This window comes from Chaetodon auriga, chromosome 13 (genome assembly GCF_051107435.1).
Source record: "Chaetodon auriga isolate fChaAug3 chromosome 13, fChaAug3.hap1, whole genome shotgun sequence".
NCBI classification, from domain to species: domain Eukaryota; kingdom Metazoa; phylum Chordata; class Actinopteri; order Chaetodontiformes; family Chaetodontidae; genus Chaetodon; species Chaetodon auriga.
The window spans coordinates 5,504,951-5,532,244 of record NC_135086.1 but is presented as its reverse complement, the minus strand read 5'-3'; the positions used below and the strand labels follow the sequence as shown (position 1 = coordinate 5,532,244).

The 27,294-nt window shown below is 44.5% G+C and overlaps 1 protein-coding gene across 9 annotated transcripts in view; it reads right to left on the bottom strand.

Annotated features, from left to right (window-relative positions):
* The window catches only part of gulp1a (GULP PTB domain containing engulfment adaptor 1a), a 67,452-nt gene that overhangs the window by 5,864 nt on the left and 34,294 nt on the right, over positions 1 to 27,294 (bottom strand). For 4 of the 9 annotated variants that reach the window (XM_076747470.1, XM_076747469.1, XM_076747475.1 and 1 more), the window contains 4 exons: positions 17,602 to 17,682; positions 8,003 to 8,064; positions 4,198 to 4,269; positions 29 to 127 (listed from right to left, as the gene is read on the bottom strand). In XM_076747470.1, coding sequence (XP_076603585.1) covers positions 29 to 127; positions 4,198 to 4,269; positions 8,003 to 8,064; positions 17,602 to 17,629 — 261 coding nt within the window. In that variant the 5' untranslated portion in view covers positions 17,630 to 17,682. Of the gene's footprint in view, positions 1 to 28; positions 128 to 4,197; positions 4,270 to 8,002; positions 8,065 to 17,601; positions 17,683 to 21,918; positions 22,131 to 22,509; positions 22,635 to 27,294 lie in introns of those variants that run through there. The other 5 variants (XM_076747468.1, XM_076747467.1, XM_076747473.1 and 2 more) reach the window with 4 other exon arrangements.

Below are 27,294 nucleotides of genomic sequence, written 5' to 3'. Positions count from 1 at the left end.
CAATACAAATTCAAATCTTTGTGCTCACTTTTGTCTTGGGATCTAGTATCTTCACGCCATAGATGGAGATCTGCAGTTCCACTTTGGGGATCTTCTGTCCCTCTGACTTCTTGATGTGTCTCTGAAACTGCAGATGAGATAAAATCACAAGCAGAAAAGTTTGAATGCAGAAAAATTCACCAGGAACAAACAAAACACATGCTGATGACATACAACAGTAAACCTGAAGCATACAAACAAAATCCAGTTAAAAAACCCTTAGACACGACTTTCAAGCTGCTAATTTCTTTAGCCACTAGGGGGAAGCAGAACAAGCTGAAATCACTGTCAACTCAAAAAGTTGTTACGCTGAAGGAGCCAGCAATCAATTTCCTATTTACACATTTGGCAGCCACAGGGAAGCATCGGCATTCATCTGAAGTCTGATCATCTGAGTCCAACATCCACCCTCCACTTGGCTCTGCTTTGGTCTCCACCGTCTCCTGAGGTAAATATCTGGCTCTTTTCTGCTAAATGCTCCACTGTGTTCACCAGCTACTTGCTTTAACTCTGTCTGGTGCTGAGCAGATAAAGTACGAAGGATGGAAAACAGCTTCCTCTAACAGCTGGAACTGATTCCTAATCAGGGAAGTGACCCCGAAACTCCACTGTGAGCTTAAGGTCCGTGACGCGTACGATGGGGTTAATGGCACCGAGTCAGAGCAGATTGAGCAAGACAGGAAGTCAGACACAGGAACAGTGTCGCGAATCTGGTAAATTTTCAAAATAAAACACCCTGTGCAGACTCCTGATCATAATTAAACATAACAATAAATGCAATTTAAAAAAAGGAAACCATTTAGCTACAAAGCCTTCTCACCGACTGGATGCATTTTAACATCGAGTTAAAATGACCAAATCAGCAAAATCTGAGTAAGTTAACAAAATAAATTTGGCACAAAGCTCGGCCTCTGCGGTTTGCAGCCGCGTGGAGGACGGAACAAAAACATGACGTCACAGAGACGCACCCGGTGGAATCCATTGTCAATGCAAAAATATTGATTAGTGCAGCTTTAAAAATATTAATTACACAACTGGAAGGTGGATTTACTGCAATAAAATCTTGAAAAGCCTCAAACAACACTGACATGTTCGGGGATCAAGCGGCCGCATGTCGCCTTTAAAGCTCAGTGAGAATTTGTTTAAGAAAATATAATTAAGGTTAAGAGTTTTACAGAAGATTAACGAGGAAATGAAACAAATCTGTGATTCATCCACTGGGTCACTCTTTCAAGCTCTGCCAAAAAGCAATTTAAGTCTTTCGCAGTTATTTTGCCAACTGACATAAATACTAACAGGACTTGGCAGTCAGTTAAATGTCTGTTAGAAGGGGAGTGAATACTGTCAGTTAGGAGACACCTCATCCTCACACGAAGGACACGCAGAGGACGCCGAGACACCCTCAAATTACCTCCAACTGAAAAATACATATCCATTACAGCCATGAGAGCGAGAGCGGGTTGAATCTGCAGCTTTAACTTCCGCCTGATTTCACTTTCAACACGAAACCGTGTGAAGTGTGTGTGTGTGTGTGTGTGTGTGTGTGTGTGTGTGTGTGTGTGCCAATAAGAAGCTGCAGTATTTTTACAGCCTGTAACATTACGGCTTCCAGCAGAATGATAAATTGAGCTGTAATCAAGCCCTTGTAAGGCCTTGAGTTAAGCTTCTATAATTTAAGACGTTTACTTTTCGGGAGCTTGCAGACACGAACACGGAGAGACAACAGCGAGTGTGAGAGAGGGAGATTCATCTGATGTAAGAGTGCGGTTTTCTCATGAAGCCTCCCAGGTCCGTCTCCCAACCCTCGTGTCTGCTCTTCAACGGTAAGTCCGTCCTAAATGCCGGAGTATCTGGGCGAGTAACCACGGAGCCTTGGTCTCCAAACAGGCCTTCAAGATCAAATGTATTGTAACAATAGAGGTACGGGTTTGGGAAAACAGTCCTCCCCTACAAGCGGCCTCACAGATTCAACTCTTGGCAGGAGAAGACAGAGGGGAGGCCAGCAGGCAGCGAGCGCGGCCACGTTAGCGAGACGCTGTGAGAAAGGAGAGGGTCTCCGGGTCGTGTTCCCATGCATGAAGGCCGGGGCGGCCGCTTCGGTTAAAGCTGCTGAATGCTGAGGAGTGTGTGATGGAAAGGAGGTTAAGTGTCATTCACTGGGGAAGTCTGATGAAACTGTGCCTGAGTAACAGAAAACCCAAAGCCTAAATAAGAAAAAAGGCTGTTTGTCGGTGCTTTTTCCAAAATGATCAGCTGAGCTTTTTTCTGGGAACTAAGATGTCTTAGTTCAGGACAGATATTCAGAAAAGGTCAAAGAAAACCAGCGCTGATGGTTGGTAACGTACTGGGAGGTGAACTCTGGTCTCTTCATACTCCGGGTTCAAGGTGGTCTTTGCTGCACGGCCAAACAGTCAAATTCATTCAGCTCATTCAATTTAGCAATCAAAAGTTATAAAAAGTGTTTTTCTGATGCTTTTCCATAGAAAGCTTGTTGTCACTGGAGGCCTGAGGTTTGTGCAAAGGATACAGGACGTGATGTTTTTTCCTGTTCAGTAACAGTTTTTCTGATATTAGAGGGATTTGATGACAGATGCACCCGAGGCCACTGATGATGGGGAATCTGTTTCTATGATATTTGTGTATCAGATCATTTAAAAGCAGAGCTGGAGCGCCGAAAAGACAAAGTCCGGCTGCACAGAACGAGGTCTCAAAGGGACAATGGTTGAGAAAACAGAGCGGGAGTGTCGCAGCTTCCTGGAAAGCCTTGGCCTTCGGCTGTTGTGTCCACGGCTGGAGAAACATCCCATCGATCGCAAAACAGTGGAGGGAGACATGCAGGGCACGCAATCATGCACACAGTTAATTACGTCCCCACACGCACAGGCAGGAGACTCATCTGTGAGTATGATGCTGACTGATTGGGTCTGATCGTCATGAGAAGCAACAGGAGCCTCTGTGAAGATGCTGAAGTACAAACAGTAATTATAACAGGCTGAAATGGAGAAATGGCAACTAGCTGGTGAACTTCGTAAGACATTTACCTGCACAAGAGCCGAATATGTCCCAAAAGAGCTGGTGGAGACTAAAACAGAGCTAACAGTTGAGTTAGCTATGACGTTCTCCATATCAACTTTTTTAATGGGATAAAATGCCCCAAGTGACCAAAACAACCTGTCACTGCAGGTGTGAAGGCTGCTTAAGAGAAGATAAAACGTTATTGATCCCACACCAGGGAAATTATGTTGTTAGAGACTGCAGTGATATGAAAATCAATAAGAAAAAAACTAATAAAACAAACTGCAATCATTTGGATTTGGGCCACTCGGGTTGGATTTATACACCCAGCAGACACACAGTTGAGTTTCTGGACACATTATCTATGTAATTCCAATATTCGCTCTCCTTTTAGGTCTGAGGTTTGGTTTTCAGTCCTCCAGGTTCATCAGTCACAATGAGCTCCTGGAGACGGTCCACAGAGCTGAGGGGACGACTGTGAGGGTTACTGCAAGTGACACCTTTCACATTACACACAGTCATTCAAGCCATTGTTAATATGTGATTAGTGCAGCTTTAATCAGAGCATTAATTATCAAATCGCAGTGTAGCACATCTGTGTTTACATGAGTGGTATTAACAGTCATAGTGTAAGTGAGTATTATGGGATTATATTGTTTCAAGAAACCCTTTTTCCCCTCATTAATATGCAAATTTAGGCTGCAGCATCTAATAAGATCATGTTCTTCGTATGCGGAATCAGTGATGGAGAATATTAAGTGTCAGGGCTTTTTCTGACGTGTCACTGAGTTCTGTCAGGGTTTATTAAAGCACCTGCGCTTTAATAAAGTGACTTATTAAATACAAATCCTGTGTTGGTATATGGAGAAAAAACGGTGTGGTTGGAGGATTCGAGCTCGGGATAACAAACCAACAGCTCTCACGGCGGATAAATATCCGTTTTATTGAATTCTACGTCCAGCCGGGGAGAGGCTGACGGAGCGAACTGCTCTGCTTATCCAGCAGTTATAGGCGTCCACAGGCGGGAGCGGAGAGGCTCCAAGGGCACCTTGCTGGGAACTGATGAGGGAGGGGGGCATTTGTCACTCACTCCCACCTCCCCTGCTCCTTTAGGCTACGGCTCAGTCTGAGGGCCGGCTTTACCTTCAGCTTTCTGACTGCATCCTTGACAACTTCTGTGCCTTTCGGGGCTTCAACCTCTGTGTTTCCAAGGAACTGGAAAGAGAAGAAAAACGATGTGAAGGAAACACAACAAGGACATGTACGACACCGGATATCAGCACGAATGAATGAATGAACAGAACGATTAAAGCAATCACAGACGACGTTTGGGTCAATATCATCTGGTGTTTATTATTCTAAGCTCAAATGGTTTGAATCAGATCATCTGAGTTCACATCCTTCAGACCGAAATGTACCACCCCACACAGTTTCCATCGCTGAAGCACCGAAGCGAACGCCTCGTACATGTGAGGAATGCATGTACGCCAATGCACACGCACACACAGGCAGACGTCCACATGCTTGGGGCAGCACTTCTAACATCCTCCAACAGATGGAGCCATTAACCTTTGTGCCTGAACACCTTGTTTTCCATCTGGCGGCGGCGGCGGCGGCGGTGGCAGCAGTAATTGTTCCAGTCACACACGCTGCTTCAGTGCCTCCTGAGCTTAATGTGTGGAGCCTGTTCCAATATCAGACTTCATAAACACTGGTGTCAGCTCCTTAAAGGTTGGGAAAAACAAAATAACAAGGTGTCCCGCCGGAGCGGAGACAGACACGGATTGTCTCCACGACACAACAAAACCTGTGTGAAGCTTTCCATGACTCGGCTTTGCTGACGTCCTTTGTCCTTGTGCTCACTTTCTGAAATGATGCTGCACTCTGTAACTGTCTGTCTTGCACACTTTCATTTGGGGCATGTTGGCAATTCATTACTCTTATTCTGACATTTTATTTATGCTCACATAGAAAAAAAAAATCACTTTAATGATGTTTCACAGAAAAGAGCTGAAGAATTCAAAAGAGCTTATTTCTAAAACACGTAACTAATTAAAAATGCAATATTTCTTATTAATAACAGCCAGTCTGGCGCTTCTCAATAGAGCCAGAAAACAGACTGAGGCTTCTTTAGAAAGTGTCAGCACTGTGTGCCACTGTGACAAATGTACTCCACACACTTAAGGACATGTCTGAGAGCGCCGCTGACAGATGCCCAGAATAGAATGGAGAAGCTCTTGTTCCTGACCAGTGCATTCTGGGCGACGACTGGGGAGGTTTCACAAGGTGGACCGGGCTCGGAGGCTCATCCATCAACTGGTGCGTACAGCTGAAAAACGAACCACCCCTGGCCCTCGCTCCCCACAGTCAGGATGCACACTTAAAGGGGCCATATCACACCAAACAAGCACAGAGGCGAAGTATTTCAAGCCCACGGCGGCTGAGGAAAGTTCACCGAGACGACAGAAAGCTGCTCCCTCTCATTGTCTATGCACGGCTCACTCCTCATCCAAAGGTCCTCTCATATCTAGAAAGGGCAGGAACTGTGTCATGTGCAATATCAGTGACTTCTGAAGGTGATCTGATACGATCGCATTGATCCCAGCGGCTCAGAAATTCACCTCTCAACAACATCCTTCCTCGGAGGTCAATAACAATTGTTGATGAGTGAGATCAGCTGAAACTCACTGAAGCTCCAGCAGCAGCTCTGCACGACATCCAGATGCATGAAGGCACGTCAGAGCAAAGAGGTGGCAGAGCGCTGAAACAGATGGGCCGTAAAAGCAGATGACAGTCTCCGCTGTCACCTCACCACAACATAAAGCTAATTAAATTCGTAAGAGGAAAATGCCACCTGGACTTTCTGATGACATGAAATGTAATTGCAGATCTGTCTTGTCTGGCTTCTGGACAGACGGATTCTTGACACGCAAGCGGCCCCTCATGTTTCAATTAAGGCCACAAACAACGATTATTTCAGTGAGCAGTGAAAAGAGTTTGGATACATCAGCGATGGATTCACAACGGTCCAAAACCCAAAGACAGTCAGTTTACTGACATAAATGACAACGAAAAGCAGCAAATCTGATTAATCCGTTATCAAAATATTTCTGCAGATCGATCAATCGACTGATCCACTAAACGCAGCGTCACTGCGACTCTGTGTGAGACACCTTTACTGAGGTCAAAGTTCACCAAGTATCCAACCCCCTCCTTTAAATGATCGTTCATATTTGACTTATTCAATTAAAGTTCATTTTCTGTAAGTTTGATGTCAAATGGAGCCGTTCTTCCAAGCTAATTTCTCACTGCTGAGAAGCTCCAACACAAATAAAAGTCTCAGAAATAATTAACTCCAGTTCAGAGTTCTGTCCATGAAACCTTGCGAGGGGAAATCACACACCTGTAAAATGGAGAATTAGCTGATTGATTGTCGACAAACTGCAGCTTCCACACTGAGGATTCGCTTCTTCTCTCAGTTTTAGATACTTGAAAATTTAATTTCTTTTCCTTCGAATTTCAAGGTGTTACCTTGAGCTTTGGGCAACTAAAACTGGACGTTTTTCTCTGTTTTCTGACATTTTATAGACCAAAGAATTGTTTGGCTGAATGAGAAAATAATCAGATTAAGCCATTAAGAAAATCATCATAAACTGCAGTCACTGATGAAGATCTGAACGCTGTCCATACGAATGAAACTGGTTTTGAGAGTCTGAATCCTTTGCTCGTCTCTCGCTCTGGTCGGCTGTCAAAGCTGAACAGATAAATCTACAAAATAAATAAAAAGTCAGACTGTAAAACCATCAAACTGCCATAAAAATACAAAGATTATGACCTCAGCGTTGTCGTTAGAAGCTGCAGCTCTGCTTCCTGCTGCAGGACTTTGAGCCACATCACAATACTTCAGCTCAGGTTCAGTCCCAGAGAGCCCGGAAGAGGAGCACATTGAACCAGAAGGACTTTTTTTTATTTAACTCTGACTTTTCTCAGCCATAAGATGGATCCTCTCTGTTCTAAATGGCTGGAAGACAGGACACTGAATCGCCAACTGAGCTTATTTTCAACAAATCTGAAAGCTGGGAGAAAAGGCCAAGATCAGTCTCAGCACTTTGGCCGTCTCCTTCCCTCCAATTCCTTCGGTGATGAGTGGTGCGCTCAGATCTCAGCAGACTCAGCCAGACGGCAGCTCATCAGTGAAAGCTGACGATACGCTTTCATTCCAGAGACGTGTCCTCTTCCAGCTGCCCCTGCCTCTGCGAGGGAGCTTCAGCAGATAGGTTGGAGTTCCACCTCAGTTCAATCATAACATTTCTGAAGCTCTGGACGCCGTCTGACACACTCGGGAGAGAAGCTCTTTGTCGCAGTGTGACGGGGGAGTGGTCTCCACCTCAGACGCTCTCTGTCGGGGTCTCCACCTCAGACGCTCTCTGTCGGGGTCTCCACCTCAGACGCTCTCTGTCGGGGTCTCCACCTCAGACGATCTCTGTCGGCCTTGTTTTAAATTAGTTTGGTCGTGTTTCCAGAGCAGACTGAGTGCACTCTCATTTCCAGCTGTTGTCGTGTCAGGACCAGGAGTTTTGGCTGGTTTTGACAGAAGCGTGAGTCACTCTGCATAAACCAACACACTCATCAGAGAGTAAACAAACCAGGAGGGCTAAAACACAGAGAAACTTTCAAATTAAAGTTTGACGGGGACGGTTTTCCCCCGTCGCAGCGCCGAGGCAGAGCAGCTGCCGGGGAAGATAAATACTACAGCGCACATTTTCTGACAGACCACACTCGAGCTGTGGTGGCATCTGAATGAAATCATCCGCCATTAAATATCCAAATCATCGCTGTCATGTCATTCTTACATGAGGTCACTTTACTAGAGCGAGCAAACAATAAAAGCGACCACTGTTTAACAGCAGAATCCTGAAGCTCTCAGCAGTCTGAGGGTGAAACCTACCTTGGCGTTGTAGGGTATGTAATGCTTGGCCAGCGCCTCTGGGGTGTGCATCCATGATTTATCTGAAAGGATACGAACAGAAGTGGTTAAATCTCATGCATCAACAGCAGCCATCAGACGAGGGCAAACCATGCTTTTCACTTCCCCGCTGCAGCTCGGCTCATTGAACACGTGACTTTCTAAACATTCAGCAATCCCACTTCCTCTAAAAGTGTTCAGACGGGGCGCAGGACACGTTTAAGAGTACGCAGACTGCACGCGCACAACCATGTTTCTCATGTTCCACTGATCGACAGTGACCCCAGAAAGGCGGTGAAGAATAAGACTGCAGGCTTTTAAAGATATAAACTCTGCACCATTTTAAATATTCAAAGTTCAGCTCTGCAGGTGTTTCAGGAGGAGTTGTGTCGATGCCGTTTTGGGTGAGAAACACTGAATGTAAACACAGCTTTTGTTTACAGGAAAACTCCAGAGGGCATCTTTAGGGTTGGAGAAGAATCCTCAGAATGTCTTAACTTTGTGTTTGTGACCGCAGCTTGACAATATGAAAAGAAAGGAGGCGCTGGGAGGATGAAAGGAGAAGGCTGGACGGGGGTTTGGAGAAAGTTTGAAGATCGGTCACAAACAGACTGAGAGGTGGAAATGAGCCTCAGTGAAAAACTCGGTGCCCTTTTCGGTCTAATAAAACTTTTCTGGGAGCTGTACTCGGCGTGAGGACTTGTCACACACCTGGTCAGAGCGTATGCTGCTGGCTAATTACAGCTGACGCCTGTGCAGATGGCACATTGGCTGTTTGCTCGCTTTGCAAAGAATCTGAACAAACCTTAAAACTGCTTCCAACACTGATGCTTCATTTAACGAGGTTCAGGTATAACAGCTGTAAAAAACACCCCAACGTGCCCCGGTTAATCAATGCATAATGAATACACAAACACAATTAATGCAGTAAGAAGAGCAGATCTGGAGCCTGTTTGAAGCTGCTTGGTCTCCGTTGAAGCTCCACTCTGCAGACATGTCACAGCTGTAGAGAAAACTGTGTTTTATCTTGAAGAGAATTGAAGGCTTTTCACTAATTTTAAGCAAAACTGTCTTGGTTATCTTATTGCAGAGCTATTGATCTGTCAAACATATCTAAACTGAACTGGCTAATTTAGCCTATTAGACTGAGAGCTCGCAGACTCGATGTGGTTGAAAGACTTGCTGGCTGACCGGTATTAGCCGACCTGGACTGCAGACGTGGTATGAAACTGAAAAAATAATGTTCAGCAGGAGAAATCTTGTTTTTTCAAAACTATTTCAGAGTTGATAGAATAAGAAATGAGCATCAGCAGTGTTTCTCATGTATTATCAACACTGACCGCCACATATTGATTTTCCTTTTTTTTTTTCTATAAAATGGGTGAAATCTTGTTGCAGAGTCGAGCACGGTGCGTTCATTCGCTCTCTCACCAACATACCGACAAAGGACCAGTCTGTGAACACCTACATACACAACCACACCATGATCATGCATGTGTGTGTGTGTGTGTGTGTGTGTGTGGGCGGGGATTGTTGTTGGCTTTTCCCGGCAGAGAAGACGACTGGCTGAATTCCTGAACAGAATCCATCTGCTTCACGAATGGTTAGCATCATGGACGCCTCTGCCGGGATTTGTCCCAAACTGCTGCGTTCGAGTTACCTCTGATGAATCAGTCTCTGCTCTCAACACGACGCCGTCAGTCACGGAAATCCAACCCTTCAAATAAATTAGCAGCAGCATGTAAGGAGTCTAGTCAGTACGGACAGCTGTGGTCAAGCCGGCTGCTGCTTGGATTTTGATGCACATCTATTCGCACTGTTACAATACTGGTGCTCGGAGCGTCCAAAAAGGCTGAAACTGGAGCACAGAGCTGTTTACAGTGTATCATTACTGTTGTTATTTATTTGTCATGAAGTCCTTGGCGGTTAAAACATTTACAGTGAAGCATCTTATACTGTTTAATAATGAACTAGAGCTAGCACCACAGACAGGATGTACATTTTTGAGCATGATTTTTGACTCCGTATTGGACATTAGTGTATGTGCCGTTAATGACTGACTTAAAAGTGACCACAGAGAGCGTCTTTGACGATAACATCAACACAAACTGAGCAGCAGATCAGAGAACGTAATGGCTCATTGATGGTTTTCAGCATTCCCTAATCACCCGCTGATTAACCATCCTTTAATTTCTTCATTTCCCATTCCCATAAACAGCTTATCGGCCTGCTAATGGATCTCGTGACAGGAGATGCATGACTGTGACCTTGAGGCGCTCGGCTTCTGTAGGTTGACTGTGTTAATCAAGACTCTCCCAGGTGCAAATGATGTACATCAACTTTAGCACGTCCTCTGCACCAGTATGCTAATGACTTTGTTTGCATTGATGTTGTTGGCTAAGTGGCTTGATGAATTCAAAGTCTCCTCTAATTAGTGTTAATTTGGTGCTCCACATTTGCCTAATTGTGACTGCTTATGTTTGCTAATCTACCATATTACTTACAAGGAAAGCAACAGGCAAATTCTTGACTTGCAGAGGAAGTCATGTTTTATTCTTCTGGAAATTAGTTTGATGGCAGGAAATAAATGACGCACAAAGATGCACAGCTTTGTTTCTCTTCGCAGACACTGCAGGATAAACTGGGAAGCTTTCCCTCTACTTAAACTGTCGTCCTTTTAAGTTTACTTAACAGCTGTGCAATGAGATTATCCTCTGCTTGCACCTTGCAACAGTCCCCTCTAAAGTGCAATCAATTTCCAAGAGGAACTCTTGAATGAAAGTTGATAGAAGGACAATGTATCGCCTCCTTTCTCGTAAAGCTGAGGAGGCTAAGAAACTGTAAATTCCAGGAGAGAGGAAGAAGGAAGGAAGGGGGAGGAGGAGGAGGAGGAGAGGGCTGACACGGCAGCATGGCAGGTAGGCTGACATTTTTTCAAGGCGTCAGCACACACTGTTCTGATTAAAGGAGGGAGGGTGGGGAGGAGGGGGAGGCGTACTTCTTTCTCTCTCTTTGCTGCATAAACCGGCAACTTTGTGAGCGCACCAAAAGTCGCAAAAGTTCTAAGTGCTCTCCAGGTCGCCAGAAGGGAAGATTAACTGCTGGGGCGGAAGGATGAGTCGTGGCGTCTGAAGGTCACTCCGTGTGGTTGAGCTGTCAGGTGTTGGATGAAGATGACAGCCTGAGAAGTGTCGATGCATCTCTATCACACCGCAGTGGACTACGGCACACACCTCTCTGGAGACGGGGAGTGCACTGCTTCTGCACAGCCAGTTAGCACATGTGACAGCATAAAGGTCACCAGTCCTTCATGCATGTTACACCCCAGCAACGACGGCACAAGCACAAGCCGCCTTCATATTTCCCCTGACACATCACAGCGTTGGGTCTTTCTGAGAAGGATATTTTAGCTCTCTCTCTCCATGTATATATGTGAGCACTGCACTGTTCTTTCACCTTATATTCAAGATCATAAAACTAAGACAAAATACGGTGTGCGAAAGTACATAAAAATGCAGTAAGTAATCTATAAGTTATTACTTATTTTGCAGTAGATTATCACCTCGGTCCAAACCTTAACGATCCTGTTATCCTGATGTTTAACGCAGCGTTCTTCTTTTCCAAAACTTGAATCCTACTTGTTTAAAATCCCACTTGATCTATTGGCAAGTGTGTGGACAACAGCCCAAAATCCTGCCCATAGATACCTGCTCTAATTAAACAGAGCAGACAGATACAAACGGCTAATCGTTCAGCACGCGAGACAAAAAAAAAGAAAGGAGACAACGAGTACCTTAGTTTACCATAGAGGCTCCACAAGTAAAGGGCTGTGGAGCAGTGTTTGCACAAACACTGCACACGTTACTGCATTCACATCCTGTGGCGAGGCACCTCACGTGAGCAGCAAATTACAAAATGAAATGAAAGTTATGACTCAGACGCTGACAATGCTGCCTTCAATATTATCCCTTTGTAAAAAAAATAAATAAATAAATAAATAAAAATGTATAGCGGAAAAAAGGCTGCAGCGCAGATCTAACCAACGCTCATATTGTGGTGCACTTGAGGAAAAAGGACCACCAAAAAGTGCAGAACAGTGTGGTAATTTGTGGATTTATTGATGATTTGATCTGTTAGACCTTTACCACAGAGTATCTCTCCTTATCTACGAGCTAACAGCTGTTTTCTCTCTATCTCAGCCTTCTTTATCTCACATTCTGCTGTGAATCCAGCCGGTGGGGTGATAAAGGGTCTCCACAGTCTTTGATGTCAATGAGATATGAGATATGCACCCAAAGAAAACCAGTACACCAATTTTAAAAAACCCTCAACTAAACCATATATGGTGACGTATCCTGCTCACCTTTAAAACAACTGCAGGTACAGAAAAGGTTTGTATTTCAATAGAACCAAAGATGAGCCTCAGATTGAAGAAGCCTTCAAAGCTCTCAGAGCTGCCAAAGAAATGTGTTTGCATCCTCCAAATTAACCACCAAATAAATGAATTCAAAGAAAATAAAACGGCACCTTTCTGTGGTTTTATAGTGACCTGGTTTCCATTTCCGGACACATTCTTTGAAGCACTTAGCAGTTTTTCACCTCCCTGTGTAAAGCACGGTCAGGGGCAGCTACAAAACAAATAAAGCTGCTCTTATTAACAGCGATATATTCTATTAATCACTCATATTGTCAAGTGTTACCATCGTCTCTCTTAGCTCGAAGCTTTCAGAGCTTGAGTGCTGCACAGTTTGTCTATGAGGCCACAGGCAGCGAGCAGGCAATAGCCTAATTCACTGCAGCGCTCAATCAATGACACACAATGAATTTGCTGGGTGTGCACAGTTCTCCATCATGCAAAAGACAACTTCAAATGGGCTCCAAGCAGAAAGGACCGAAACCACATTCCTACAGCCCAACAGGACGGTGTGACTTTGAGATAAAGCATTTAAAACTGCGCGTCTGTGCACAAAAACCCATCTGGTTCCAAACGTCAGCCGCTGTCTGACATGAAGCATGAGGCCGCTGTGCAGAACGTCGCAGTGACATAGAAACAGTGACAGTGCGTCCTTTGAGAGGATCTCACTGGAGGTTTTGTACGCATGCACCACATGCAGCACATGTGGGGAAATGGACAAAGAACATAACGAGCTCCCTGTGATTTAATACAAAAACACAACCCGCACGCACGCACAGCCCGACACACTGAGCCTCTGTTCGTGCTTCAGTTTCAGCCCTTAGTTCATGTAACACCACTTTTCTACCACGTTGAAAAGCACTTGAAAAGGATTGACTCAATTTAATGTGAAGATCAAATGTGGAAAATATTGCCGGCAGGAAGAAATCCAGAGTCCATTCAGGGCTAATACGGATTACATGGAGCCAGCACGGTGGACATATGGCTTTATGAAGCGTCATTCAGGCCAGGACACACTGTGCACAGCTCTGGACATCAGCGTCCTTCCAGCACAAGGCTATCAGACATGAATCAATTACGTTTATTTGTTCCCTGACCGTATTACAAACCATTAATGATGGCTCGTGTCACGCTTGCATCACTTAGACTGCTATTTATATAAACTAGCAATTCAGCTAACGCGGCCGAGAGGAAATTAAAAAGCTTGTGTATCCTCAGCGTCTAATTTTCTGTATGAGTGCTTTTTGCGGATTCGATCATAATGATGGATAGAGGACATCTGACCTCAATAATGAAAAAAACAGCTTAAAATTGACCCAAATATCACAATTCAGATGAATAACTGCCTGCTGACAGACCAGCATGCTCCCTCCAATCACTTTAGCGGGTTTGGCTGCGCAGCTATCATGTAGATGTGAGAAAACAGACACGGAGAGTCGGCTTTTGTTTTGTTCAGGCGGCTGAAACACACAGGAAAGACGGACTCATCGTGACTGTACGTATAGTTCTCAGTAAACTTGAAGAATGTGTGCCACCAAAACACCTGAGTAGCTCTGGATCCCGCTGCTGTGAGGAAGTGCTCCGTCAGAGCAGGCCACGTTCTGCATTAACGTGACTAATCTTCAGCTACCATCTGCTGCTGTGGCAAACTGTAATAGATGTACTCCTGCAGTCAGTCGCCTCAGAAATGATGCACATTACAATGACCGGCGATATTAACCCAGATTTTTGACACACACTGTGGGCTCAGCGTGTGTTTCCAATCACTGACGGAGTTAATAAGTTTCACCAGGACGTTGTGACACGAAACTGGACAGTTTTCATTTATTTGCTAAGTGTGTCTACAGCTACTTTACAACCTTTGTGTGTGGAGGCCCGTCGCCTGCATGTTGTGATATTCTACGCTGCATTATTGACATATGTTAATCATCATCAACCACACACACGAATGTGGCAAATGAGAAGTGTAAATTTTCTAATTGTGGCCACAGCATGGAGAGTAAGACAGAAAGAGGAGGAAGAGGTACTGAAACACACTGGGTTTATTAGGTACTGCTATCTAAAACGAATGCAGCAGACTGCTTCTGTGAAACAGCTCCATCAGCAGCTGAACATTATAAGATTCATGAAAGGAGGATTTATTGCAGGCCTGTTGTGTTAGAGTGCATTTATTTTAGCTGGGTGTATCTAATAAACTGGCAACAGAGTGTAAATACAATGCAGCATTCACAAGGTCATCAGCTGCCAAGTCAGGATACCACTTTAAGGAGCCGGAGTAGGTCCCATTACAGCCTCGGTCCATAATATGTCCAATGAGTTACGTGTTCCAAACTGCTGCTCGGGGGCTCACCAAAAAGGTGCACATGAATTCTGTAGAGTCCAACTATTCAGTGCCGGTCACGTCCAAGAGTAATAAACACAGGAGATAAAAATGATCAAGATCCCTGTTGGCATTACCTGCTAGACGTGATCAAGTCCACAAAACACAGCCAGACCCAGAGATAAAGGGGGAGGTAAATCAGCCGAGCGGGCTGGTGTCAGTGCCAGCCTTCACTCGCAGCCAGGCGGGCAGGACGGGCGCAAAGAGAAAGGAATAAAAACTCAGACTTATGTTGACTTTTCACATGGTTCTTTATGTACAACTACTGCCATTTAAGAAGTGAAAGAAACCAATGAGATGATCTGTGACCATCCTGCAGCCTTCGTCCAAACCGCCCTCAAAAATAATTAAATGAGCGAGCAAAAAGTCCAAAATGATAATGAAAGGGAGCAATGTTAACAGCATCCACGACACAAGGTGATTATCTTCAGCAGACACTGAATAACTGACTGGAAATCAGTGTCAAACACACCCTTGTTCCACCCACGTGGGACGACGTCAGCTGCACATGAAATGCTGAATATCAGATGATTTTTTCCAATTGATGGGAACTTTTCATCCATAACTGAAGACAAATTTGGTCAGAAATTGAAAAAGTCGTGTTTTCAAAGGAATCAAATGGTTGCATAATGAAACAAGGCTGGTTTAAATCTGTTGTAATATGGTTCAAAGTCCTGCCCAGACGAGCGACACGGCGCTGTGCAGCTTCTTATCCGCCTCATCGCTGATTTCATTAAGAGCAGTTCAACGTTCGGCTAATTCAAAGCCCAATCCAAAGCTCACGAAGGCCATCGTTCAGATATTTGTAATATAATCTTCAGAGGATGAACTCTGAGGGGACTTTCAATCTGTTCATCAACACTCGCTTTGTTTCGCGACAGGAAACGTGGAATACTGAGGTCCGCTGAGCATGCGAGGAAAATAACTTTGAATGAATGGTTCCAGATATTTTTTGTATATTACGGTTCACGCTCTCAAATAAAAACGTTTCATCGCTCTGGGAGGGACAGGCTTTTATTAGACCATCTGATGTGGACCTTTTGGCACCATTTGCCTCAGACTGACTGTAACAACTTTTGTAGGAATTAAGTCTACAGAGGAGGGTCGTGCGTCTGCCTGCGTTCTGCCTGCGTTCAGACGTGACAGTGGCTGCTTCCCTCACTGAAAAGGCTTTCTGGCAGAGGGGTGAGGGGACGCACGGTTTCAAAGGACCGAACAGTGTGTGCCAGCCTGTCTGGGAGCGTTTGTTGAGAGAACTGTTTACTGTCTGTTCAGCTGTCCTGTTTGCAGGGGCCCTCATTATCTGTCTGCTGCCAAAGCCAACTTTAAGACAGCGCCTTGTTTCAGATACAATTCACTTTTTCCGACAAGCCCCCACAGTATCGGTGCGACACGAGCACATGCACATCTGAATCTCACAGAAATGAAATCCCATTTAAAATGAAAGGAATGAGGCCGCATTTCCATTACAAGCAATCAAAGGCCAGCTTAATGTGAGGCGCTGCCCTCCCTGATTACCATCTTCAGCTCCTAAAATAGAGGACCTAATGGGAAAAAGTGAATTATAACATCCAAATATCATTAAAGCCCGGCGCACCACCTGGGCCCCGGACACTTCCCCGACGCCGTCCAAGGCTACTCCAGGTCTGCTGATGCACACCAGAGGGACTGGGCCAGATGGTGCTAAACACATCAAGCTGTTTGCAAACTGCAGTCCCAAACATCCTTCCCTGTGCATCTGGGCAGGGTCACCTCGACCCTCTGCGGTGCTGCACAACCACCTTAACTGTCAAATGCATGGCTGGATGTATGTGCTGTTATCTGCTGCCTCTTGTCCTTTCTGTATTCTGCTCGTGTTGACAGTTTTGTTGTCCTCCGCAGCGTCATGGAAATGAATCATTTTACATCTGCGCTGTTTTATTGCAACCGGTGTCACTCAGATCTTTACGGTCGCAGCAGCCGAGGATCATTTCATCAGCCCAAATAATAAACAGAAACAGTACATTGTTTTTTAGTTTTCCATTCGCAGCCTTCAAGTGTGAAGTCTTTACAGTCCTGTCAAACTGATGAACTGAACGGGGTTGAAATGAGGAAGACCCCTCCGACCCTCGAGCGCAGACGTGTACATTTCTGAGATGAGGCCTACAGCTTTCCAAGACAACAAAACACAACTAATCTTGATGAAGATGTGAGAGAAGCAGCGCTGAGTGACGGCTTCATCTTCATTCTTTAGTCTCATTTATCTCTTCGCCTCGGCATGCACAGAGATGTCACTTCATTTCTTTAGAAGTTTGTTAACAGAAATACTGAACTATCTTAAAGGGGTATTCCAGAGATGTATTATTGAAGTTCCATGAGGTAAGGAGTCTCGCAAGGGACAGAACAGAGGATGATATATCCTGACTTTTGGTCTTCGGTATGGGTCAAACTCCTAAAACATCAGATCCAGATGTCCCTTAATACAACTGGCCAGCGTCTCTCATTAGAGTCCCCCTGCTTTTAAAGTGCCCTCTTCTTCCAAACCCCACACCCCCAGTTTGTTCAAGACAAGAAAACTAAACTGTCCACAAACGCTCAGCTTGCAGAACACACTCGTGCGGGAGCGTTCATCATTTTGGACCCTGTGATTTCCATGATGCAGAAAACACATGCGGAGCTGCAGAGTTTGACAACAAGTTCCTCTGTGAGACGTCTGAGGAACGTCAGAGCAGCCTGTGACTCCGAGGACGCTAAAACAGGCCCCGCTGAAGCCTGTGAGCTAAATGCGCATCGGTTATTTCTGCTCACCTTTTTTCCTGTTGAAGGCTCGGTTCATAGTGGAAAATGTGCGTCTCCGAGGTCCCTCCTGAGCGTCTGACAATATTCCACCTGGAAAAGCAGCAGGGAGAAGCCGAGTTAAAAATGGCTTTGACCTCAAGCCTTCACGAAGAGGCAGAACGTCTAAAAACAAACAGTCTGAAGTTTTCTTCTGCAAAAAAAAAAAAAAATCCCCACCCACTGAGAGTGAGGCAAGGTTTAGCTGTCAGAAAGTGTTCACATTGAAGTCCCAGTCCATCTGCACTGCATTTGTTCACCACTGGGCCACATCTTACTCATCCTACGGACGCTGTAATTCTAATGTTGTGGTGGTGATAATTACACACTTCCTGTCCTTACTACAGCGCGGACATGTCTAAGAACGGTGATTTCTATCAAAGGAACGTCACGGTGCCGCAGAAAAACGCAGCATTGTTTACTATAATCTCCTGCCGCAGTCAGTGGCATTATCCTAATCTTTCCAACAAAACAAGGGAATGTTTTTCTGCCTTCGTGCTACGTTCAGCTGCATCACCCATGCACATTCGGCTACGCACACGACGCTCACAGAACCTGAAAGTAAATCCAAATTTAGTCTTCGAAAGAGAGGCCGATGTCGACCTTCAGCGTTTTGTTTCTAATCATCTCTGGATTTCTCTCAGTAATGAAATTATCTCACACAAAAGCGACACTGGTAGAAGCCATTATTCTGCTGACTTATTGTGCATGAACTAAGAGATGAATGTGGGCTGTGACCAAAGGCTGTTTTTCTTCTTCTTTGAATTTACTGTAGCCATAGCAGCCTGGCTGTGCCATAATGCACAAACCGGTGCACCGACACTGTGCAGCACTACAGAAAGAGAAGCCATTTGTTTTGCAAATGCAAAATGTCCAGCGTCTCTAAAGTCTGACACTTCGCCTTGACTGCTTTCAGACCTTTGCATCAATTCCCCATGAGAGCTCGGTTCAATCTCGAGGACTGCAGGGACAAACTGTCCAGGACTAGGTAGCTGTCATTCTGCTTCACAATCAATATTCTTTACTCTTTTACTGGAGGAAAATATGCAAGGCCTGCCGCGTTCGATCCTTGCCTTTGCAAACAAATTAACTTGTGCTCGGGCAATTTAGGAAATGAATTGAATTTTTCCATCTTTAGCATTTTCCATTTATCAAGGGAAGCCTGAGCTGTTATAAGTTTTCAGTGAATGGAAAAATAAATCCTGCTCGTGCCTTGGCACCAAACTTCCAACATGGCCTATCCTACAACAGACTGTTAGACGTTTAGAAACGAGGTTTGATGGATGAAAATGAAGATAGATCTCAACGTGAACATCTTAGAAGATCCACCTGATCTGGGTGGTCACATAAAAAAAATATACCAACAGGTAGGTCCAAAATAAAAAGTCGCAGAGAGGACGATTATTTATGCGATATTTATCTAAATCACTCAAAGTCATGCATGGATTGGAGGCCTTCATTGGTCCAAAGGTTTGGACCTGACCTCAAACAGAACGGCAGAAAACCTTCCCAGACTGTACGTGCATAAACTTATTTTCATAAAAGAGGTCTGATCCAGAAGAGACCCGAGACCACTCAGACCAGATCCAATGAGACCTGTGGAGACACCTGCAGCGTGGCTCAAAGAGCAGAAACACGCGTCCTTTTTGTCCTGTGAAAGCTTTTAAACATCACGTGATCACAGCTCAGGTGTGACACAACCTGAAGCACACACCTGAGACAATTCAGCAAACCCTACCTGAAAGCTCAGGTACCTGGTCGGGGTCTCAGTCACCCTGTCATGGATTACTTCTATGTCCTTGTGTGTACTGCAGTTTATATTACCTCAGTGACTTCTACTACACACACATCAACATTTAATGGTCAAATGTAATTTATCAAATAAGGCCACAATCTAGACGTAGCCTTCCTCCCACGCTGTTGGCGCCTCTCACAACATCCCATAATAAATTCTGCATTGTCTGCTACGCGTTACCTTGTACGATGCCCACACTGCAATTATGAGAGTGACATAAATGACACCATTGAGAAAATAAGCCTTTCTGAAAAGGCACTATCAATGAACTGTCCTTGGGGCTGAGAAATAAGATAAAAACTGAAGTATGCAGAAACAAATCGATCACCATAACATGGAGGATAATGGCTCATTAGCTGTGACTGAATAGCAGCGCGGTGCCACTGCAAAACAATGGAGCTACGCCATTGAGTCAGATATCTTTATTGCTGTCGGGAAGAGGTGGTGACAAACAAACACGCCATCCTTAAAAAAAAAAAGACATAGCTATGACAGAGTGTCAATTATTACTGAATTTGTATTAAACACGCTCTCCAGTCTGCGTAAATGGAAAAATAAAAAGCCCGTCGCTGTAGACTGCATAATAAAGACACAGAACGATATGTGGCATATAATTGAGGGAAATGTAGCTTGCAGAGACAAATACAATGTATGTGGGTTCTTACTGTAAGGGGATATTTTACTGCAACGGAGGCCCTGCAAAGGGCTGCAGAAATCTTAAATGGAACAAGCTTTAGGGTGGGGACTGGGACATTCCTCAGTCTGCCAAAATATCTCTGCAGCTGAAAAAGACAACTTGTGTTCCTTATTTACAGGTCTAACATGCTGACGTTGAAAACATCGCACGGGCAGATGACCAAGGACACTACTATTGTTTACATTTCACCCAAGATATGCAGAGCGGATTCTGCAGACCTCAGCACCAAACTACTCTGCAGGATCTGGACTGCCAACTCGAGGCCTTGGCAGCGGCGGCCTTCGTACTTTCCTTCTTCCTCAAATGAACTTAGATATGTTTTTGCTGCAAAATAGCATCGCGTGAAGTTTCCCTTCAATGGTTTCTGTTTTTTTGTTTTTATGTTTTATTTATATACAGAGTAAGAGAAGTATCAGTGGGGATCTTTTCTAGCAGGAAGTGTCGAGGGGGTTTGGATGGTTTATCTGATATCAGTGTTGTCCCCACAACATCAGAATTATAATAATCCTAATTATTATAATGTTGCTCCAGCACCATCACTGCAACTAACCAAAAGTTTCTGCAGCAACACGGTGATGTTTGACCAAAATCAGCAATCTAGAGGTGTGATGCACCTGAGACATGAATCTAAAATAGACCTATTTTCAAAAAGTACAAGAAACTCCCACTAAAGCTGTTTTTAAAAAAAGATAATGGGACATATTTGACAGCTGGTATTATCAGAGGAAAATGGGAGACAAAGGACTAGAAATTAGACTTTGTACATCTGATGCTGATTCATTAAAAAATGCCTAATTAGACCCAGTTCAAATCCTGCGAACGGCTCAGAACATCCCTGAAAATCACCAGTGAGCGCTCTCAATTCTTAAAGCAGAGGCTGTTCTGTGGAAAAGGTCTGGCAGCAGACAAAGCCCGGCTACCTTTTTGTTTGTTTGTGACATACTGAGGTGTAATGCGATCCCTCGCCTGACACCTGACTGTGATGTCACTCATCCTGACTGACAGCCGCAGTGTTCGGCCTGTTTTAATAGCTTCCTGTCTGGTGATTCAACAGCACCCCCTTGGGAGAACTGTCGACCCCAGGACACACACACACACACACACACACACACACACACACACACACACACACACACACACACACACACACACAGACTTAACACCGGGCTGCAAACTTCCTCAGTCTCCCCTCGATGTTTACCAGCTGCAGTGGAAGCAGTAGGTCAGATCTGCTCAATTCCTCACCAGAAGAGTGTGTGTTTACAGACACACACGCAAGAGCACGCTCTCACAAACACACACGTACACACGCACACTGCAGACATGAAATGCGCTTGCAGCCTCTCATCAACAGAGTCCATATCTGTCTTACAATACACTCAACTGAGTGATTAACGCTCCATTAGTATGAATGCGTCGACATTATTGGGCCTAATAACAAAAGTAAATGATCAACAAAGCACAATCAAACAGTAATTCAAAGCACAGAGTGCAGTTAAAGTCTAGTGAAACACAGTCTGAACGTGATGCCTGCTGAAAAAAGGTTATGAAAAGGCACTTCAACACGTCATCTTTAGGTAAATAACTCCTCACATAGACACAATATGTGGTCTGAATTGCTTTTGTGAACTTTTTGTGACGACAGTTGAAAATATGAACCAACGCTTCACTTACTGAGGACATCATCCTCCCAAACGCTCAGCAAAAACCATGTCCAGAGTTTAACTGTTCACCTTCAGTGACTCAAACATTTGGAATTTAGCTGGAGAAAGACTTTCTGGAAATGAGCGCGACCTACTTTGACCCTGTGGAGTCCTCCCCGGAGCCCAAACAACAGGCTAGAAATGAGAAATCATCCAAACACCGACGTTTGATCAAAGTTACTGTTTAAAAAGGCTCATTTAAAACAAAAAAAAAGACAGAAAGTTGAGGTCCCATTTCTGAATGCCTCTCAGCCAGTCACTAATCTGACCCATATGCAGTGAAAAGGCAGCAGGCTTTGACACTGAATAGAGGCAGAGCGTGCACTGTGGTCCCAACATAATGCCTCAGAAAGGAAAATCAACAAAGATCCTTTGTTTTCTTCACTTTGCTCTCACCCCGGCTCTGGAATCTCGCTGGCTGAGCGCAGCACGTAAGACATCGCAACGACAATCTCTTTATGAATTTAGTCCCAGAATTCCTCAGTTGAATCAACCGTGGTGTCTTGGTGTCTAATCTAAAAGCCGGGCTTGCTCTCTCACAGCCAAAACTCCTGAGGATCAAACGCAGCACCCTGACATAGTTTACCAAGGAAAAGCAGCGTCGCCCTTTACAGGCAGAAGCAAAATAAAAGATCTATGGAGAGAAACATGCAAACAACAGCAGAGCTGAGATAAAAGCTACTTACTTGCCTTCAAACAGTGGAGGAATAGTAAAGAGGAAGTTCCAGAGGATCTTAATAGTTTTCAGCTGTGGGCCAGATGGTGGTACACTAAGGACTGCAGTGAGGAGAGATGATGGGGTTTGCAAACTCAACAAGAAGCTTTTGCCCAGACACATGATACTTGACATTCAAACCAAACTTCCTCCGCCCACAGTTTGTCCAAAAGAAGTCTTCTGGAGTTTCGCATGAGCAAAAAAGAGACCCCTTTCGACGGGAACCGTTTCACTGAGATGACCTATAAAAGCCAACATGCGAGAGGCTGCAGCCTGACCCTTTTGGAGCATGTGATTCATCATCACGCTATGTGCACTGGCAACAGCCCCGGGTCAACATCTTGGCATCAATCAAAACAGCAATGTGGCCCAAACATTATGAAGTAGAAGTCACAATACCTTTCCAACACAAAGCCCTAAAAGCCTCCCTGTGAGATTATGTCAACTTAATAACACCCTTTCCGTTTCTACTGCACTCCAGAAACACTTCAGGCTCCAGGGTTTGAATCCCTGCGGCTGAAATTGGGTTGAAAATCTGACACTCGGTTGTCCGTTTCATCACATCGAGATGAACTGTCTGGGACACCCTCAAAGTGGAGAGCAGAGCGCTGGAAGTGACAAACACCTGAAAGTGAGGCCCAATTACTCTGCGTGCTGAGAGCTTGCTCTTTTCGCTTTAATCTCCGCATCTGAAACCTCACTCAAAGTCTGCGTGGGGTCCAATCAGGAAGCTGTCCGCCCGACGCCGCATCCCTCACAGCATTTTTAGAGTCTGAGTGAACCACTAAAGGAAGGGCAACTGACCACTATCTGAAGAGCTTAAACGACTTTAAAAGACTGAGACAGACAGTGTACAGAAAGAAAGACGACGGAATTCCATTAAGGACGGAAGAAAAGGACGTTACATAAACTAATTTACAAATGAATCACATGTCTTCATAAAAGTGTTGGGGATGCACGGCTGTCTGTGGTCAAGAGCTAAAGTGGAATTTTAAATATTGGGCTTTAGCTGCTTTCACAACAATGGGGACATTCATCCAAATATAATGAGTGTACTTTGGACCCAGATGAATTCGCGTCTGCATTAGCATTGATGTGAATGCGTAAGTGCAGAGCCTGTTGTACACGGACTTCAAAGAGCTGCTGCAAAATGTTGTGTACCGAACTCGCAGGAAAAGGAGCTTCAGAGAATTCATGTTTTGGGAAATAATCAGCATTCTTCTTTTTTAATAATCAAAAGACAAAAAAAAAAAAAAAAAAAAAAAGGTCACAAACACTCGCCTGCCAATTTGCAAAGGTCACTCAAATCCACGGAAGGCATCTCTCGTTCTTTTAATTGCATCTGCTTAGAGATTCAGCTCGGTCGGGGCCTTGGATGGCGCCCTGTTTTTGCTGGCCAGCAGACCTTTGCTTTCTGCCTGAGAGAGCATTTAAAACAGGGAGGGTCTCAGGATTTGGGCCGTTCTGTTCACACTTTATTTTCCTAGGGTTTTTCTTTGCCCTGCCCTGTATCATTTCATGTTTGCATCTTGTATGAACAGCTGTGGTGGAGTAAGGGAAGTGGCTGGCCCAGACACTTTCCGGGAAAGTGGGGCCCTTTATGCTACACAGATGCGGATAAAACTGGGAGAAAAAAGCGAAGAAAAAAGGCTCCGTGATGCAGATGAAGTGGAAAAGTTGAAGCTGTAATTGATGATATTTGTGACACTTTTCTTTTCACTCATTAGTCTGTGTGTACACAGCATCCACATCCGCTGCTCCCACCACAGTTAATGAAGAGCGTCAAGGATTCAAGAGGTAAACGAAGCGACACGACGACGCAAATCATTTGAAGCAAACGAGCTCAACTCAGCAGCCAAGAAGCACGACAGACACAACAACTCAAACGCATCTAGGTCGGCAGTTTAAAACAACGTCAGTGAGTCATCTGTTCAGATTCTGTTTAGCAACCAGGCGACGCCAACGTAGCTTTTTTTTCATATGTCATGTTCAACAGTGAAATGTACAAAGAGAAAAATCAAGTTTGACAATAATAAACAACGCAACAACTAAACATACAGAAGATTTAACAATAAATCTTCATCTCGTTGCAAACGACGTCAGTGCTAATGTTTGCAGTCCTGATGGTCTGCAGTCCTACACAAACTCAGGGTCCAATTATTTCAGTCCTCGCTTGGGATGTGTGTGTTTGTGGGTGTGGGGAGTGGGTGGAGAAGCACGAACGTGCATCTCAATGAGAAGCATCTCAGTGGATTTTCATTGAGATTTGCAGCCTCCACATGATTTGTGTTCCATCTAAGCAGGGATGTGTGATACCGGCGGTGTGTTTTCCGTTGACGCGGCTGGTCGAAGTCCTGCACCACTGCACCAAAAATGACGATGATGACGGCCGAAGAGTGAGAGCAATCATTTCCACCCACTCCCACGCCACACCGCACAACATTAACACAAGCAAGCGATGAGTTGAGGTGATTTACGTCCAGCCTGTCCTTGATTTGAAGCCTAACACAGCAGGCAGGAATGAGGTTTTGGCGAGACTGCAGAGTAAAAAAACTTAAAATGAAACTCCTGCAGATCAGATGCAGCAATTAACACTGATGCTTTCATTTGCCAACAGCATAAACACAGCCGCTCTTGAAGTTCGTACATAAATGAAAGAGAGTAGGTGAAAGGCTCAGTCGTTCACGAGCGAGGATGGAGCGAGGTTCACCACTTTGTGAACACATGATTGGACGAAGGAGACTGCTGCATGGACTCAGGGACATTTCGTTAAGTTTTACAAAGCGTCCCAACTCTTCTGGAATCAGGGTTCCATTTGGAGCTGAAGTTAGTGAAACCAGACTTGAGAGCATCAGAAAAACTGTCCTCTTTCATCAAGGTCAACACAGGCTGTGTATTTTTTTTTTTTATAATAATAAAAAAGCGTCAGAAAACAAGCAGTGCAGTCCCTGAAGCGCTCTCACAAAGCTTGTTATCAATTCATTCTGTCAACAGGAGACTTTGACATTCAGATATTAAAGCTAGGATTCATAAGTGACTGCCAATCACATGAAACAAAAACACAGGCGAGGCCCAGCGTACTGAAGATAACATTAAACATGAGTGCCAGCCTGTCACCCCTTCGGCGAGGCGAGGCTGCACTCACGTGGTGCCCGTGTGCTACAGCTGAGGCTGATGGGAATATACTTAGTTTTGCAGGTATTTGCTCATTAAACAAAGTATTGGATGGATTAAACGTAGACCTGATGATGGTGCTCGGAGATAAATTATTGTAATTCATGCCGGGGGAACATGAATGCTTCCACAGAATTCTCTGCCAATCCATCCGTCGACAGTTTTTGAGCCACATCACCTTGAAAAACCTTGAAATGCCAATCTGCTGATGGGGCAAGAGGAAAGGTCAGGAGACCACCAAACTCATTACGAGTCCGTCGTCTGGAGACCATGAACAACAGCAAAGGGAACTTACTGTATAATCATCCTGTAGCAGTGAATTACATTCATTGTCTATTATTCCAGTCACGTAAAGTCAGCTGCCCGCTGTTCAACGCTGTGTGAGCAATCGACAGACCACTGACGTTACAGCTCCATATTTACATGAAGTACCATGTCAAATTATTTTTACATGGTACAGTTTAATAATGTGGAGACAACTGTGCTGAACGTTGGCTTATTCTCGGTTTCTTTTAGGGCTGCAACTGATTATTTTCATTATCAAATGACAGTTTTACTGTGTTTGTGCACAGCTCCACTCTATCTGTCAGAAACTACTAAACAACAACAAATCAAAATGCCTCAATGCAAAGAAGTCACGTGATGTCTGAAGGTAAGCACCACAGCTCAGTGCTGAAGCTGATCCAGGAGTGCGTGCAGTTCCTCTGGCAGCCACTAGAGGGCTATAAGAAAGGCCAGACTGAATTGAAGTGATTGAGAGAACCCCCACCATCTTTCTTTTAAATACAGGAAGTCAATAAAAAGTTTCTACAGGGCATTACTCTCTCAGCTGCTACTTCAACAACTAGAATATTCAATCAAGCTGGATCTTAAATATTTACTGGCCAAAAAGCTATTTTATTTTAGACGTGGGTGTATGGTCCCACACCGCGGCTACAGCTGCAAAGTGAGGTGATACAGGGCCATAACAGATATGGTTGTTTTACAGTTGGGAATATAAATTAGCTGCTTATACAAGCGTTGTCCATTTATTCAGTCTTCATGACCTCCTCTGTATGGATGTTTATCATGCCTCTGTGGTGAGAGTGGGAGGACAGTGTGCGTGTGCATACCCTCACATTTGAGTTAAAACTGCTAAAATTTAAACCAGCATCGCTAACTAACGTTATCTGAAGCTTTTCAAGAATAAAATCACAACGCACATTGTATAAAAGCAATGATTTTGCTGACACCAGGGTTTTTATTGTCTATGTATACTGTGTGTACATGTTCTCATCCAATGAAAACTTGTTGGTAGACAAGCCTCAAAGTGCATTAACATTCATGTTTTACAAAAGGAACGCATCACCGGGAAATCAATTTGCCTCCAAACTGTACAACAGGAAAAGTCAATAGGTCATAAACTAACCTTTTTTGCTGAGTCTACACTAGGAGGCTAATTAAAAGAGACCAGCCATGTATTATCATGAGGTACCCGGTAGAAGCAGGAAGGTGTCTACTGTTCCTGTCACTGCAGAGCTACACACCTGCTCCAGACAGCTCCAAAGGTCATGTTATGTCTGCTGCTATGCTCTACTATTGA